At 38.3% G+C, this 14,790-nt stretch overlaps 1 protein-coding gene across 1 annotated transcript; it reads left to right on the top strand.

The window, feature by feature from the left end:
- The first annotated feature begins 3,043 nt into the window (after window positions 1–3,043).
- LOC144542163 (uncharacterized) lies at window positions 3,044–14,502 on the top strand. Its single transcript, XM_078287898.1, has 4 exons — window positions 3,044–3,098; window positions 4,989–5,290; window positions 8,124–8,218; window positions 14,247–14,502. Exons 1-4 carry the CDS (start codon window positions 3,044–3,046, stop codon window positions 14,500–14,502), a joined length of 708 nt encoding a protein of 235 aa, XP_078144024.1.
- Window positions 14,503–14,790: the final 288 nt, after the last annotated feature.

Here is a 14,790-nt window from a genome sequence, read left to right as displayed (position 1 = left end):
GCGACATTATCAAGTAGGTGTTGTGCTATTGTTGCAGTGTATTTAACCATTGGATTGTATTGAATTAGGTTGAAGTGTTTGGAACTGAATTGATTGAATTCACGACACATGCTGAGTTCTTTCATAAACAGCCATTGTTTCCTGTTGAAGACAAGACATTGAACCCCTTCCTGCTCACTCATTGTAAGTCACTCTGGATAAAAGCGTCAGGTCAGTTCATAAATGTGAAAAATGTATTAAAGAATTATCTGGATGTGTATTTGTAGCTTAAATCAAAAACAGCATCACAGGATGAGAGCATAGGATGGGGAGGAGGAAGGGACAGGCAACAAATTCAGTTCATATGTCAAGAGCTTAGAAGAACTGAGGCTGTGTTTTAGGCTGCTGTTTTAAAAATTCATCAGTTATAATGCTATTCAAATTATTCTGCATCATCTCACTGTTCGGTGTCGGTAATTTTCTGTTTCATATGAAGCTTGTTCTGCATGATTCTTATTTCTGTATCACACATGATAATTCCAGGGACACATAGAATTATTTTTTTCATTTTGTCTCTGTAACTTTCACTCTGACACTCCTTAATATTGGTTCCTTGTAATGGTGGAGATCTAGGAATCGAAGCTTATTCTATTGTTGACCTCATTGTACAGTCTGTTACTCTGGATAAGAACAAAGCTGAGTCAAATGACTAGAAGGTAATGTAATATAATCATGAATTTTAAAGTCCATCATGATAGGAAAGAGGAAATTGCCACAAATTTGCACTTACAAATAATAAAACACTGAAAGATAAGAATAAAAATGATAAAGGAAGAAACAAATGTAGGATGATAATGGTACTTAAACAATAAAATGCATCACTGACATGTAAGGAAAATATAAAATTTCCCCCACAGCCACTCCAGTCAGATCCATTTTAACTCATGTCTTTTCTCCCTTGTAAAGGACGCTGTGAGGATTTCATCTCCCCGTTGTCTAATGCAGTCCTGGCTTCAGAAGGAGACAGGGTTACTCTCTCCTGTAACTACTCCAGCTCAGCCAACAGCCTCTACTGGTACCGGCAGGATCCCAGATCAGCTCCACAGTTTGTAATGGCGGATTACTCTGAGAACACACCACATCTCTCTGTAAAGCATGAAAGACAGAGCAAAGAGTTTCATCTGGAGATCTCCTCTGCTGCAGTGACAGACTCTGCTCTGTACTACTGTGCCCTGCAGCCCACAGTGACAGGAAACCCAGAGTCACTGTACAAAAACTCTCCCACTCTATTTCTTTGTACATGACTCCCCTTATCTGTTCCTTCACTCAACAAATAATACATAATTTACACAATAATATTGGCTCTTTTACCTCTATGACATAAAAAGCATTCATAAGCTTAGTATCATTTCTCACATCATTCATCATGGTCCGCTCTCTGCCTCCAAATTCAAAATTACCAGCAGCCAAAAGAGGGCAACATTATCAAGGTGGGGTAACACCTCATTCACAGTTGAATATTCTGTTACAGTACAGCAGAAGTCCATTCATTCCTACAGCAGACAATTTTGATGGAGTGACAACACATCGCCCCCTTGTGGACAACGGTTCCACTGGCAGAGGAGTGACAGAATCAAACTGTTGTTCTGTCTTCAGTCTATCTGGACTCTGTTAACTTTACCAGAAAATATCAGAGCAGAAAACATAATATTCCACGCTACAATAACCATTTCAAAATGTGAAAAAATGTCTTATGATTAAGTGACAGAGATAAAATTATGTAGGTGTTCAGCGGTGTATGATAGGCTATTACTTTGAGTTACAAGAAAATATAACCCACTTCCAAAATGCATTTTTTTTTATGTTTCGTGCACAAAATAAATACCTGAAATGTGAATGTGATTTAAATGTTAAGAGTTCCTCAACAAATGATAAAGAGGAAGGGCCAATGATGTGAAGGCCCAGATCCATCAGAGTATCAATGTTCTTCCTCTCTCTCCTCCCCTCTCACTGCAGACATGAAACACTGGCTGAGAAACATCCTGATTCTTACTCTCTGGCTAGGTAACTCTTTAAACCTACTGATTTGTTCTACTTTAGTCATTGATCTTTATTGATTAATTTCTTCTTCTGCATGTTCTATTCTTCCAGAGTGTAAAGGAGAAGACAAAGTGATCCAGCCAAGAGGAGATGTCATTGCTACAGAAGGAGAGACAGTTACACTTGGTTGTACATTTGAGACCACTGGCTCAAGTTCCTATTTGTTCTGGTACAAACAAGAAGTAAATGACTTTCCCAAGTTTATGCTGCGGAATGCCACATTTGGAACAGGAGATAATACTGAAGAGTTCAAGAAAGACAGATTTGATGCTAAAATCAACAAGACATCAGTTCCTCTGAGGATCCAGAAGCTGCAGCTGTCAGACTCTGCTCTGTACTACTGTGCTTTGAGGCCCACAGTGACAAGAAACCCAGAGTCACTGTACAAAAACCTGACATCTCCTGACAGATTATTTAGACACTTCAGTTCTTCATTTTAACACCTATAGTGCCATCAAGTGGAGTTATCAGATCAGCACACTGACATGTTTAACTGAAAAATTGTTAAATTATTTGTATGATCTGTCACAAACTTAAAAGATACTTTAATCACATTTCACAATGTTACTGATTATCATTACATTTTAAGTAGAGGCACTGAACAAAGGTGTCCATTATCTCCACCAGTTTTGTGAATGAGATGGACCTCATATTATCTCCTGGACATCTTGTAACAATTTGAATACTAAATTGTACTATATGCGTTTTATTCTCTGCCAACAAAACACTTATCTTATTACTATCCATCGTGACTAGTAAATGAACCAACAGGATGATGATTGCAGCACCACTGTCATTTCTAGAGTTTAAGGTACAAGAACTGTAACTCAGACAAAATACAGTGCTACGTGAGGATGGAGAGATTCAGGGAGGAGCAAAACTGTCAGTGAACTATAGAAGAGAAAGGGACTTCCATATTCATCAGTGTTCAATACACAAACTACAACCATTACTTTTATTTGAGATGGTGTCACTATACTATTGTATATGTTCTCTACTGTTTCTGACCATATTTACAGGTATGTTAGATACTGCATTAAGACAAAGTGTTCATTACAATACCTTTTGAACGTTATTCATTCCACAAGACATTTACAACATGGTATAATAAAGAGTTTTCTCTTCCTTTAGGGGTCAGCTGTGAAGAACTCACTCCAGTCAAGAATGAAGAGTACAGTTTAGAAGGCAGCACTGTTACTCTGTCATACAAATACTCCAAAACTGCTACCGGTAGTGATCATTTCTACTGGTATCGCCAAGACCCAGGAAAACCACCACAGTTCCTCATCTATCATTTGGGAACAGGTTCAGTATTGAACAGAGCAGATCCAAACTCTGGACTGTCTGTTAAAGTTACTAAGGAGGAAACCCAAATGGATCTGGAGATCTCCTCTGCTGCAGTGACAGAGTCTGCTCTGTACTACTGTGCTGTGCAGCCCACAGTGACAGGAAACCCAGAGTCACTGTACAAAAACCTGACAACCTCTGGCAGAAGTTATAGACACTACAGTTCACCTTTTCCTTTGACTGTGGCGCCTCCTACTGGATTCTTCTGGACACTGACACCATTTACAGACGGACTCATAATGATGACTCAAAATGATTCAAGAGGAGGAGCATAGTTACAGATGTTGGAGTGACTTTTGTGTGAATCCTTCAGAGGAAAATCATTCCTGTTAATTTTCTACTCACTGTTCATTGAGTTAACTATGATGATTCTCTGTTCAATCATTTTCTTCTGCACATTATTGGGTAAGAATATATAATTTAATGAGGAATTGTCGTCTTTAACTGATACCATCAAACCACGCATGCATCTGGTGAATTTCCTCATACATTTTCTAGTGAATTTCCTTCCAAAGATTATTTTTGAAAGAATATGTTTGCCATACAGAATTACTTGATATAACTCTCAAAGGACTTTTGGATCCAGTTCCATTTACTCAAACTTTTCATTACAGGTCAAAGTGTTGAAGACACCATCACACCAGAGAAGGATGTTGAACAAGCTATTGAGGGCAGTAAAGTGAAGCTCTCCTGCAGATACAACAGCTCAGCAGTTTACAGTCTGTTATGGTACCGCCAGTATCCTGGATCAGCTCCCCAGTTCCTCATACTGGAATACTCAGGAGTCGTAAATAATCCCATACCAGGACTGAACATCCAACATGTCAAAAAGCAGAGTCGTGTGGATCTGGAGATCTCCTCTGCTGCAGTGACAGACTCTGCTCTGTACTACTGTGCTGTGCAGCCCACAGTGACCTGAAACCCAGAGTCACTGTACAAAAACCTGACAGCCAGGTACAACTATAAGAGATAGAAAGATATTTCACATCATTCTATTTTTTGAGCAACAAGTTAAGTGTTACAGAGAAAGTGCTGAGGAGAACTTCATTGATTGACTGAGTTGATTGAGTGGTTGAATGACTAATTGTGTCAAAAACAATTAAATGATGATTTTAGTGCTCATTCATTGTTTTTTACCTATCCATTGATTCTTTCCTAAATATGTGAAATGTCCAGAAAATAATGATTTATAGCAGTTCTGTGTTTGATTCCTCAACTTCTTCATCTATAAGATTAATTGATTAATCAAAAAGATGTCATGTAATGAAAGGCAAAACCAAAGCAGTGAAACAATGATTTGCCAGTGCTATGAGGGGAGCGACACACTGAGGGAGGAGCAAAACTGTCAGTGAAGTACAGAAGAGAGAGGAATTTCACTCAGTGGTGTTTAATACGCAAAACACAAGCAGTTTCTCTTTTTAAGATGATGTCATGGCACTTTTGTTTGTTTTTTCCAATTTTTCTGACCATGCTAACAGGTATGTGAGATAATTGATTTTAAAAAGAGTTTCATTGCTAAAATCCTTTGGAGCATGAAATAACAGAGTTATCTCTTTCTTTAGGTATCAGCTGTCAGAAACTCACTCCAGTCAAGAATGAAGAGTACAGTTTAGAAGGCAGCACTGTTACTCTGTCATACAATTACTCACAAACTGCTGCTGGTGGTGATCATTTCTTCTGGTATCGACAATATCCAGGAAAACCACCAGAATTCCTCCTGTCCATCTCAGGTTATACAACGTCAGCAGAGACTCTCAAATCAGACACAAGGTTCTCTACTAAACTGGCTGAAGGAAAGCGTCGTGTGGATCTGGAGATCTCCTCTGCTGCAGTGACAGACTCTGCTCTGTACTACTGTGCTGTGAAGCCCACAGTGACAGGAAACCCAGAGTCACTGTACAATAACTCTCCCACTCTATTTCTTTGTACATGACTCCCCTTATTTGTTCTCTCACTCAACAAATCACACATAATTTACTCAAGAATTTTGCGTCTTTTACCACTATGTGATAAAATCATTCATAAGCTTAATATCATTTCTCACAGCGGTCATAATGGCCCGCTCTCTGCCCCCAAATTCAGAACTTGAAAGATGGCACTCAGTAGATCACATATACCTCCACCAACGTCAGTAATTGTCCAGATATGCCATTTCAACCTCGGATAGCTGACCAAATTAAACTTTTGTTAATTCTTTCTATACTGTATATTTGGCAAAGAAAGTGCGAGTACGAGCAGCGGTTCTACACCAGCAGTTTCAGATGGTGCATGCAAGAGCTTAGGCAGTAGTTCACAACCAACTTTTCCACAAAGTTTCTTGGTGTTGCATGAATCCGTTCAGAAGTTATCTGAGTTTTTATGAGAAGCCATGCCCACTGCCACACCCCCCTTTGGCCAATGAGTGTGAGAAGTTAATCAGTTCTTCCTTGCCCCATGACCAACATTTCCATTAATTTTCATGGTTTTGGACGTGCCGGTTGCTCAATCGGTAGAAACCGTTCCATTAAAGCTAAAATCCTAATTGCAGTGGCACAGGTTCAAATCCGGCATAGGAACAAGTCCCTCATTGTGAGTCATTTTCGATAAGAGTGTAAGCAAGATGCCTGAAATGTAAGTTAAATTTTAAGAGTTCCTCAAGAAATGATAAAGAGGAAGGGCCAATGATGTGAAGGCCCAGATCCATCAGAGTATCAATGTTCTTCCTCTCTCTCCTCCCCTCTCACTGCAGACATGAAACACTGGCTGAGAAACATCCTGATTCTTACTCTCTGGCTAGGTAACTCTTTAAACCTACTGATTTGTTCTACTTTAGTCATTCTCCATTCAATCTCCATTGATTAATTTCTTCTTCTGCATGTTCTATTCTTCCAGAGTGTAAAGGTGAAGACAGAGTGATCCAGCCAAGAGGAGATGTCATTGCTACTGAAGGAGAGACAGTTACACTTGGTTGTACTTTTGAGACAACTGACTCATATGCCTATTTGTTCTGGTACAAACAAGAAATAAATGGTTTTCCTAAGTATATGCTGCTGCGCTACACCTCTGGAACAGAAAATAATGCTGCAGAGTTCCAGAAAGAAAGATTTGATGCTAAAATCAACAAGACATCAGTTCCTCTGAGGATCCAGAAGCTGCAGCTGTCAGACTCTGCTCTGTACTACTGTGCTTTGAAGCCCACAGTGACAGGAAACACCTAAACTCAGTACAAAAACCTTCACTGCCTCTTTCCTTTATGTAAAGACTTTATGCAAAGACACGGTCCTCCACAATGTCCACTAGAGGGAGGTACACACAATCACATTTCAATGGTATGTTATAATACGTTTTAATTTCTTAGCATTAATGACAAAAACAATCTAAAAATCTGAAAATAATGTTCAAAGACAAAAAGAGAATCAGTGTTTGTTGTAACATATAAATTAAACTCTGCAGAGTGTGAGGTTATGGGATGTTACCTATGTGCATGAGGTATGATTACATAAATAAGACAGTATCACACAACAAGCTGTATAACACCTCTAACCTATAGAGCTGAGAGGCAAACGCCATGGGTGTCCGCTCTCTCCTCTGCTGTTTTATTCTTAAAGCTGGGAACTTGTTCACACAACTTGTCAGCCTTGGCCCAGAGGAAATATAACAAGAATATAATACTCACAAATTCCTTTTCTGGATACACAATGTATGTATATGCATGTTGACAGTGATCCTCATTGGTTGTCCAAATGCAATACAACTTTTTTTATCTCATCAGCATTAGATATCTAATTAGTTAATTAGCAACAGGTGCAATGATGATCACCAGTGCAGAGAAAATATACTCTTTTGTTTATTAGGTATAATCATTTTACAGTAGAGACAAAATGTAAAATAGACAAGGTATTTTCTGTTGCTGTTGTCATATTGAAAAGTTACTTGCAAAAGGAATATGCATGTGTGTTTGGGGTGTCAACATGTTACAAGGGCCTAAGGATGACAAAACTCAAAACATGACCAATCACCTTTGAATTCAAGTAAGAAAAGCTCCCAGATATTAATTTGTGGAAATGTGAAGCAGGATGGGTCTGAAAAACAACATGGTGCTCAAAATGTTCCCTGGATAAAAAAAGGATTAAAAACAGTTCATGAACAGCCGGACACCAGAACATGCATCATGACATGAATGTGTGCTGGTCCAAACTAGATGTGTTGAAAATGACACATCTTTTTAAGAGTGGATGATGATCAGAGGAGGAGCAAAAAGCATGGTGTCACCATGGAAACACACAGCTTACTGAAAGAGAATGAAACACTTCAGTCTGTTTCCTCTTACTGTCTCTTCATCCTCTTCCTCATTAACATTATAATCATTAACAGAGAAAAACAATGTTCCTTTATTTCATCTTGACATTAACAGCAATAAATGGTAAGTGAGATTGTTGATTAAAAAACATTCATATTTTTGCTGCAAATGTAATACAAGTAAATGTTTGGTTTTAAGATAAAATTGTACTGTGTTAAACTGTAGATTAAGTATTAGATCTTGTAGATATGTTTTTACACCCTTATAAGTATATTGTATACATTGAGATTTTCATTTGGTTAATCACACAATATTTTTTATCTACAATACTTTTTCATATTAATTGGCTGAAACACTGGAAGAAGAGCCTTGTAAAGTAAAGTGATACTGTTTGTTTCGTGCAGTTGTCAGCTCTCAGGACATAATCAGGCCCTACACAGGTGAGGTGGTCGTCTTGGAGGGAAACCCCGTCACTTTGTCCTGCAACTACAGCTCTGGAAACACTTTCCAGTGGTACCAACAGCATCCAGCATCAACTCCTCACCTCCTGATTATAGAGCATGGAGAGAAAAAAACTGGGATCAACTTGATTCATGACAGAACAGCCAAGCGAGTGGATCTGGAGATCTCCTCTGCTGCAGTGACAGACTCTGCTCTGTACTACTGTGCTATGAAGCCCACAGTGACAGGAAACCCAGAGTCACTGTACAAAAACCTGACAGCCAGGTACAACTACAAGACTTAGAAAGAGATTTCACATCATCCTTCTATTTTATGAGCCACAAGTGAAGTTTTACAGAGAAATTGCTGTGGAGAACTTCATTGATTGACTGAATGGTTGATTCACTAATTCTGTCAAAAACAATTAAATGATCATTCTAGTGCTCATTCATTCTTTTTTACTTGTCCTTTCATTCTTTCCTAAATATGTGAAATGTATAGAAAATAATCTTGATTTATAGCAGTTCTTTGTTTGGTCCCTCAACTTGTTCAGCCATAAGATGAAAATATTTTTAATTAAAAAAAAAAGAAAAATAAGAAGAAGCTCTAAATGAGCTTTTCTTTGCTTATTTATGAAAGAACATATTTGCTCAGGGATACTGCCCATGAAGATTTAATTATTAAAATGCTAAAGCTCCATTTTGGGGGAAAAAGAACTTTATCTGAAGGTTAGCATTTAATATCTCTGAAATATAGAGCATGTAGTGTCAAATAAATTGCATGGCCCACAGGTTTTTGGAATATCCACAAACTCTTAATCAAAAGTGATTAGCGCTCAAAATCAACCAACTACTGGAGTATTTTTATGAGGTAGTCCTAAATCTTCTTAGACAATTTTCTAGACAAATGTAATAATAGTAGCAATGTCATTGTCATTAGGAATATTATTAGTTATGAATGTGACATTACACAATACAGCCAAGAGCTTCAGGTAAGAACTGTAACTCAGAGAACTTACCCCGTGTTCAAACTGCAGGAAACACATTTATTTTTCAATGAAAGCTACTTTATTAGTTAGCTATATTAACTAATTAAAAAGATGTCATGTAATGAAAGGCAAAACCAAAGCAGTGAAAAGCTCATTTGCCAGTGCTATGAGGGGAGCGACAGACTGAGGGAGGAGCAAAACTGTCAATGAAGTACAGAAGAGAGAGGAATTTCACTCAGTGGTGTTTAATACGCAAAACACAGGCAGTTTCTCTCTTTAAGATGATGTCATGGCACTTTTGTTTGTTTTTTCCATTATTTCTGACCAGGCTAACAGGTATGTGAGATAATGCTTTAGTAAAAACGTTTAATTTTATTGATTTTAAAAGAGTTTCATTGCTAAAAACCTTTGGAGCATGAAGTAACAGAGTTATCTCTTCCTTTAGGTATCAGCTGTCAGAAACTCACTCCAGTCAAGAATGAAGAGGACAGTTTAGAAGGCAGCACTGTTACTCTGTCATACAATTACTCAAAAACTGCTGATTTAAATGACAATTTCTTCTGGTACCGACAATATCCAGGAAAACCACCAGAATTCCTCCTGTCCATCTCAGGTTATACAACATCAGCAGAGACTCTCAAATCAGACACAAGGTTCTCTACTAAACTGGCTGAAGGAAAGCGTGGTGTGGATCTGGAGATCTCCTCTGCTGCAGTGACAGACTCTGCTCTGTACTACTGTGCTGTGCAGCCCACAGTGACAGGAAACCCAGAGTCACTGTACAAACACAGAAGCTGACATACTGACAAGCTGCTGGAAGCCTTTTTCCCACGTTGTTGAATTGAACTTTTAACCTCCACTAGAGGGCGACATTATCAAGTAGGCGTTGCACTGTTGCTGCACTGTGTTTGACCATTCTGTCATTAATAACTGCTGCCATGAAGAGAACAACTCTCAGACTGAATGTTGAACATCAGTTAGTTTCTCCTGTTGCTTTAAACCTTGTTGTAGAGATGGAACATTGGCTGTGGATTATTCTTGCTGCACTTATCTTTGGTATGATAGAAAGGACATCATGTTTTGTTTTTTTGTTTTTTACACATTCATATGAATATAGTAGGACATTAAACAATCTGAACAGTTCAGGTGTTGCTGGCCATAGAGTAACACTGTACAGTTGACATTTTCCACTGTCTCCTCCTCTAAGCCTCATGGACAATGTTGGTCTAATGGGTTAATTTTCTATACTTTTTCCAGGACTAATAGCTGGAGACAACATCTCTCCTGGAGAAGATGAAGTCCGTGGAAGAGAGGGAGAATCTGTGAGACTGAGCTGCTCCTATGATACAAATGAAGAGGGTATTCTCCTTTACTGGTACAGACATCAATCTAACCAGGCTCCTCAGTTTATTCTCTGGAAAGGAGCCAAGTCATGGAGTGGGAATGAATATATTCCTGATAATCGTTATCGAACCACAACGTCCAGCACATCAACTGAACTCACCATAACAGGCCTCACCCTGGCAGACACAGCTCTCTACTACTGTGCTCTAGAAACACAGTGATAGAAAGTCTAGAAGAGGCTGTACAAAAACCTGAACACAGATATCTCACTATTCTTCAAAGAGGAGGGAAGTGGTATTCAAACCACAACTTAATATCAGATGGATTCTGATATTCATGGTTTGTTAGAGCCACTGTGGTTACACCTGCTAATGAAACACTGTGGGAGGATTCACATGTGCAGGAAATCCAAATAAATGACAAATCATCTTCATGATGGTACAAACACACCACCCTAAGAAAACCATTAAGTTAAAAAGAAAAAGTAGTGAACCCATACCCATAAAGTAATACAGTATTTCACCTGGAGCATTTCCTGTACATTTATTGTAAATGGAAAATAAAGTTATTCTGATTCCATAAGACATCAGACTGGCCAACTCAATGTTTTCCTTCAAAATGCTTAAAAAAAAACAACCCAAAAAACGCTTTCAGGCATGTTTCACTTGAACAATCGTTACAGTTTGATTTTGTATTTGCATTTCTATGTTATTCTTTTTTTTTAATCTAAATTGATCGGTCACATTTTTAGATTTTGTTCACAATATTATTTATAGAGTAAAGTCATTTTATAGTATTTGCTGGAGATTTTATGACCGTACACTACAGACATCTTTGAGTCTATTCCTATTTTCTTGTTAAACCTACAGTTGTGGATTAATACTTTAAACCTACAGAGTCAGTAAACTATATGGTGATATTCTAGCATTTCCAGTCCTTGTTACCATTTCACCAGGAGGCGGAGCCTGACAGGCAGGAGAACAGAAATGATCTGTAAAAAAAACTGCTGATAGATTAGTTTCTTGTTGTTACAGTATATGCTTGAGGTCCAACATCAGCTATGCAGTTCATCCTGTCTGTTATTTTATTTGGTGTATTTGCTGGTAAGTAACACTTTGATTGTGCTGTATAACAATTTTAGCCAAGACAAATTATTGTACATTTATTTCTCTTACTGAATAAAATGATTCAGATTTGTATTTTCTATTTTTCAAAATTACAAACACATAATTCATCCAATTCTTCACATCTGCAGGTTCCAGTTATCAGCAAACCATCCAGTCAATCCAAGACAGAGTTCAGTCTCTAGAAGGAGACACAGTAACTCTCTCCTGTAACTACTCTTCAGCAGACCGCTTCTTCTGGTATCTCCAGTTCCCCAGTTCAGCTCCACAGCTTCTCATGACAGAGTTCAGCAAGGAACCTCGATTGACTTTTAAACATGAGAAAGTCAATAAAATGTTTCATCTGGAGATCTCCTCTGCTGCAGTGACAGACTCTGCTCTGTACTACTGTGCTGTGAAGCCCACAGTGACAGGAAACCCAGAGTCACTGTACAAAAACAGAAGCTGACATACTGACAAGCTGCTGGAAGCCTTTTTCCCACGTTGATGAATTGAACTTTTAACCTCCACTAGAGGGCGACATTATCAAGTATGCGTTGCACTGTTGCTGCACTGTGTTTGACCATTCTGTCATTAATAACTGCTGCCATGAAGAGAACAACTCTCAGACTGAATGTTGAACATCAGTTAGTTTCTCCTGTTGCTTTAAACCTTGTTGTAGAGATGGAACATTGGCTGTGGATTATTCTTCCTGCACTTATCTTTGGTATGATAGAAAACACATCATATTCTTTTTGAATACAAATGTATATGAATATAGATAGGTCAGTAAACAATCTGAATAGTTCAGGTCTTGCTGGACACAGAGTAACACTGTACAATTGACATTTTCCACTGTCTTCTCCTCTAAGCCTCATGGACAATGTTAGTCTAATGGATTCATTTTCTCTACTTTTTCCAGGACTAATAGCTGGAGACAACATCTCTCCTGGAGAAGATGAAGTCAGTGGAAGAGAGGGAGAATCTGTGAGACTGAGCTGCTCCTATGATACAGACAAAGAGGATATTTTCCTTTACTGGTACCGACATCAATCTAACCAGGCTCCTCAGTTTATTCTCTGGAAAGGAGCCAAGTCACAGAGCACTGAATATATTCCTGATAATCGTTATCAATCCACAACGTCCAGCACATCAACTGAACTCATCATAACAGGCCTCACCCTGGCAGACACAGCTCTCTACTACTGTGCTCTAAGAAACACAGTGATAGAAAGTTGGATTCTGGAACAGGATTCTGTTATTCATGGTTTATCAGAGCCACTGTGGTTACACCTGCTAATGAAACACTGTGGGAGGATTCACATGTGCAGGAAATACAAATAAATGACAAATCAACTTCATGATGGTGCAAACACACCACCATAAGAAAACCACTGAGTGAGACAAAAAGAAAAGGGTATTTTTCTTCACTAAATAATAACCTTCAAATGTCTGACCAGTTAATTCATTAATTTCAACTATAATTTAATTTGGACTCATCTTCCCTTTTCTTATAGCTTTTTAGCTTTTCAGATTTCAAAAAGGTCTGCTTTATCCAAAATCTGAATCATAAGTTTTCATACATCAAATAAGCCAGTGAAGTGTTTCTGATTTTCTCCAAAAGATGAAATAATAAAAAAAAGGTCACAGTGTGGTCTGGGCAGATCTTTGTACACTTGGCAAATTACAGCTTCTGGAAACATGTTCATACATGTACATAATTCTCATTTGTTATTGTATCCAGTTTATCCTACTCAGTATATCTGTGTCATGATACATTGGTCCAGTGCCCTGCTGGACTCTCACCATGTCCCTCTACAGCTACAACCAGACCTGATGTCCCTCTGCCTGAACACTCATGTTGACTGAATGCTGAATGTACATCTGTAGACTGAAATGTATGGTCAGCTGTCTGTTGTATGTGTTGTGCTGTACAGAATGTGAGCTGCTGTTGTCCTTGAGTCAGTATGGAGACTACATGTAATCACATTTCACAATGTCACTGATTGAGGCACCTGACAAGGGTTTCCTTTATCACCACTATCTTTGTTTATGCCGTTATGGATGAGATTTGGTGGTGGACATTGTGTTATATACAGGAACCCTTACAATAATTGTAATACTAAATTGTAATGTATATGTATGTGTTTATGCTTGAAATACAATTAATGTATATGCATCATGAGTAATAAATTAATTTACACAATGATGATTGTAGCATTACTGCCATTTCCAGACCTTAATGTACCAGAACTGTAACTCAGAGAAAATACAGTGCTGCGAGTGGAGGGAGAGATTCAGGGAGGAGCAAAACTGTTACTGAACTATAGAAGAGAAAGGAACTTCCATATTCATCAGTGTTGCATCTACAAACCATAACTATTACCTTTATTTAGGATGGTGTCACTGTATGATTGTGTATCTTGTCTACTGTTTTTGACCATTCTTACAGGTATGTTAGATTCTGTACTAAGAAAACGTTTGAATTCCAACGCCTTTTGAACATTATTCATTCCACAAGACTTTTGCAACATGTTATAACACAGTTATCTCTTCCTTTAGGTGTCAGATGTGAAGAACTCACTCCAGTCAAGAATGAAGAGTACAGTTTAGATGGCAGCACTGTTACTCTGTCATACAAATACTCCAAAACTGCAACTGGTAGTGATCAATTCTACTGGTATCGCCAAGACCCAGGAAAACCACCACAGTTCCTCATATCTCACTCGGGAACAGGTTCATTAATATTGGAAGCAGATCCAAACTCTGGACTGTCTTTTAAAGTGACTAAGGAGGAAACCCAAATGGATCTGGAGATCTCCTCTGCTGCAGTGACAGACTCTGCTCTGTACTACTGTGCTGTGCAGCCCACAGTGACAGGAAACCCAGAGTCACTGTACAAAAACCTGACAAGGAACTAAAAGAAGCCTTTTATTTGTTCTCAACCGAATGTTACATGAAGAGGAGGGACAAACCTTCTAGCAAGGGTGGAGCTACCTGCCAAGAGTGTATTTAAAAACTTCATTTTCAAAATTATATATATGTTCATTTTGTGGGAAAACAATGATTATCTGAAACTTATGATTCAAAAACTCTCAAAGTGCTCAAATTTTGTTAAGCAAGAAATTATCTGACATCATAAACTGAATTTTGGGCTGTCCATCATTTTATGGGCTGTCTATCATTTTGTTAGAATAAGTGTCACTCTT

This window comes from Centroberyx gerrardi, chromosome 13, assembly GCF_048128805.1.
Source record: "Centroberyx gerrardi isolate f3 chromosome 13, fCenGer3.hap1.cur.20231027, whole genome shotgun sequence".
NCBI classification, from domain to species: Eukaryota; Metazoa; Chordata; class Actinopteri; order Beryciformes; family Berycidae; genus Centroberyx; species Centroberyx gerrardi.
This window is presented reverse-complemented; position numbering and strand designations above follow the sequence as displayed.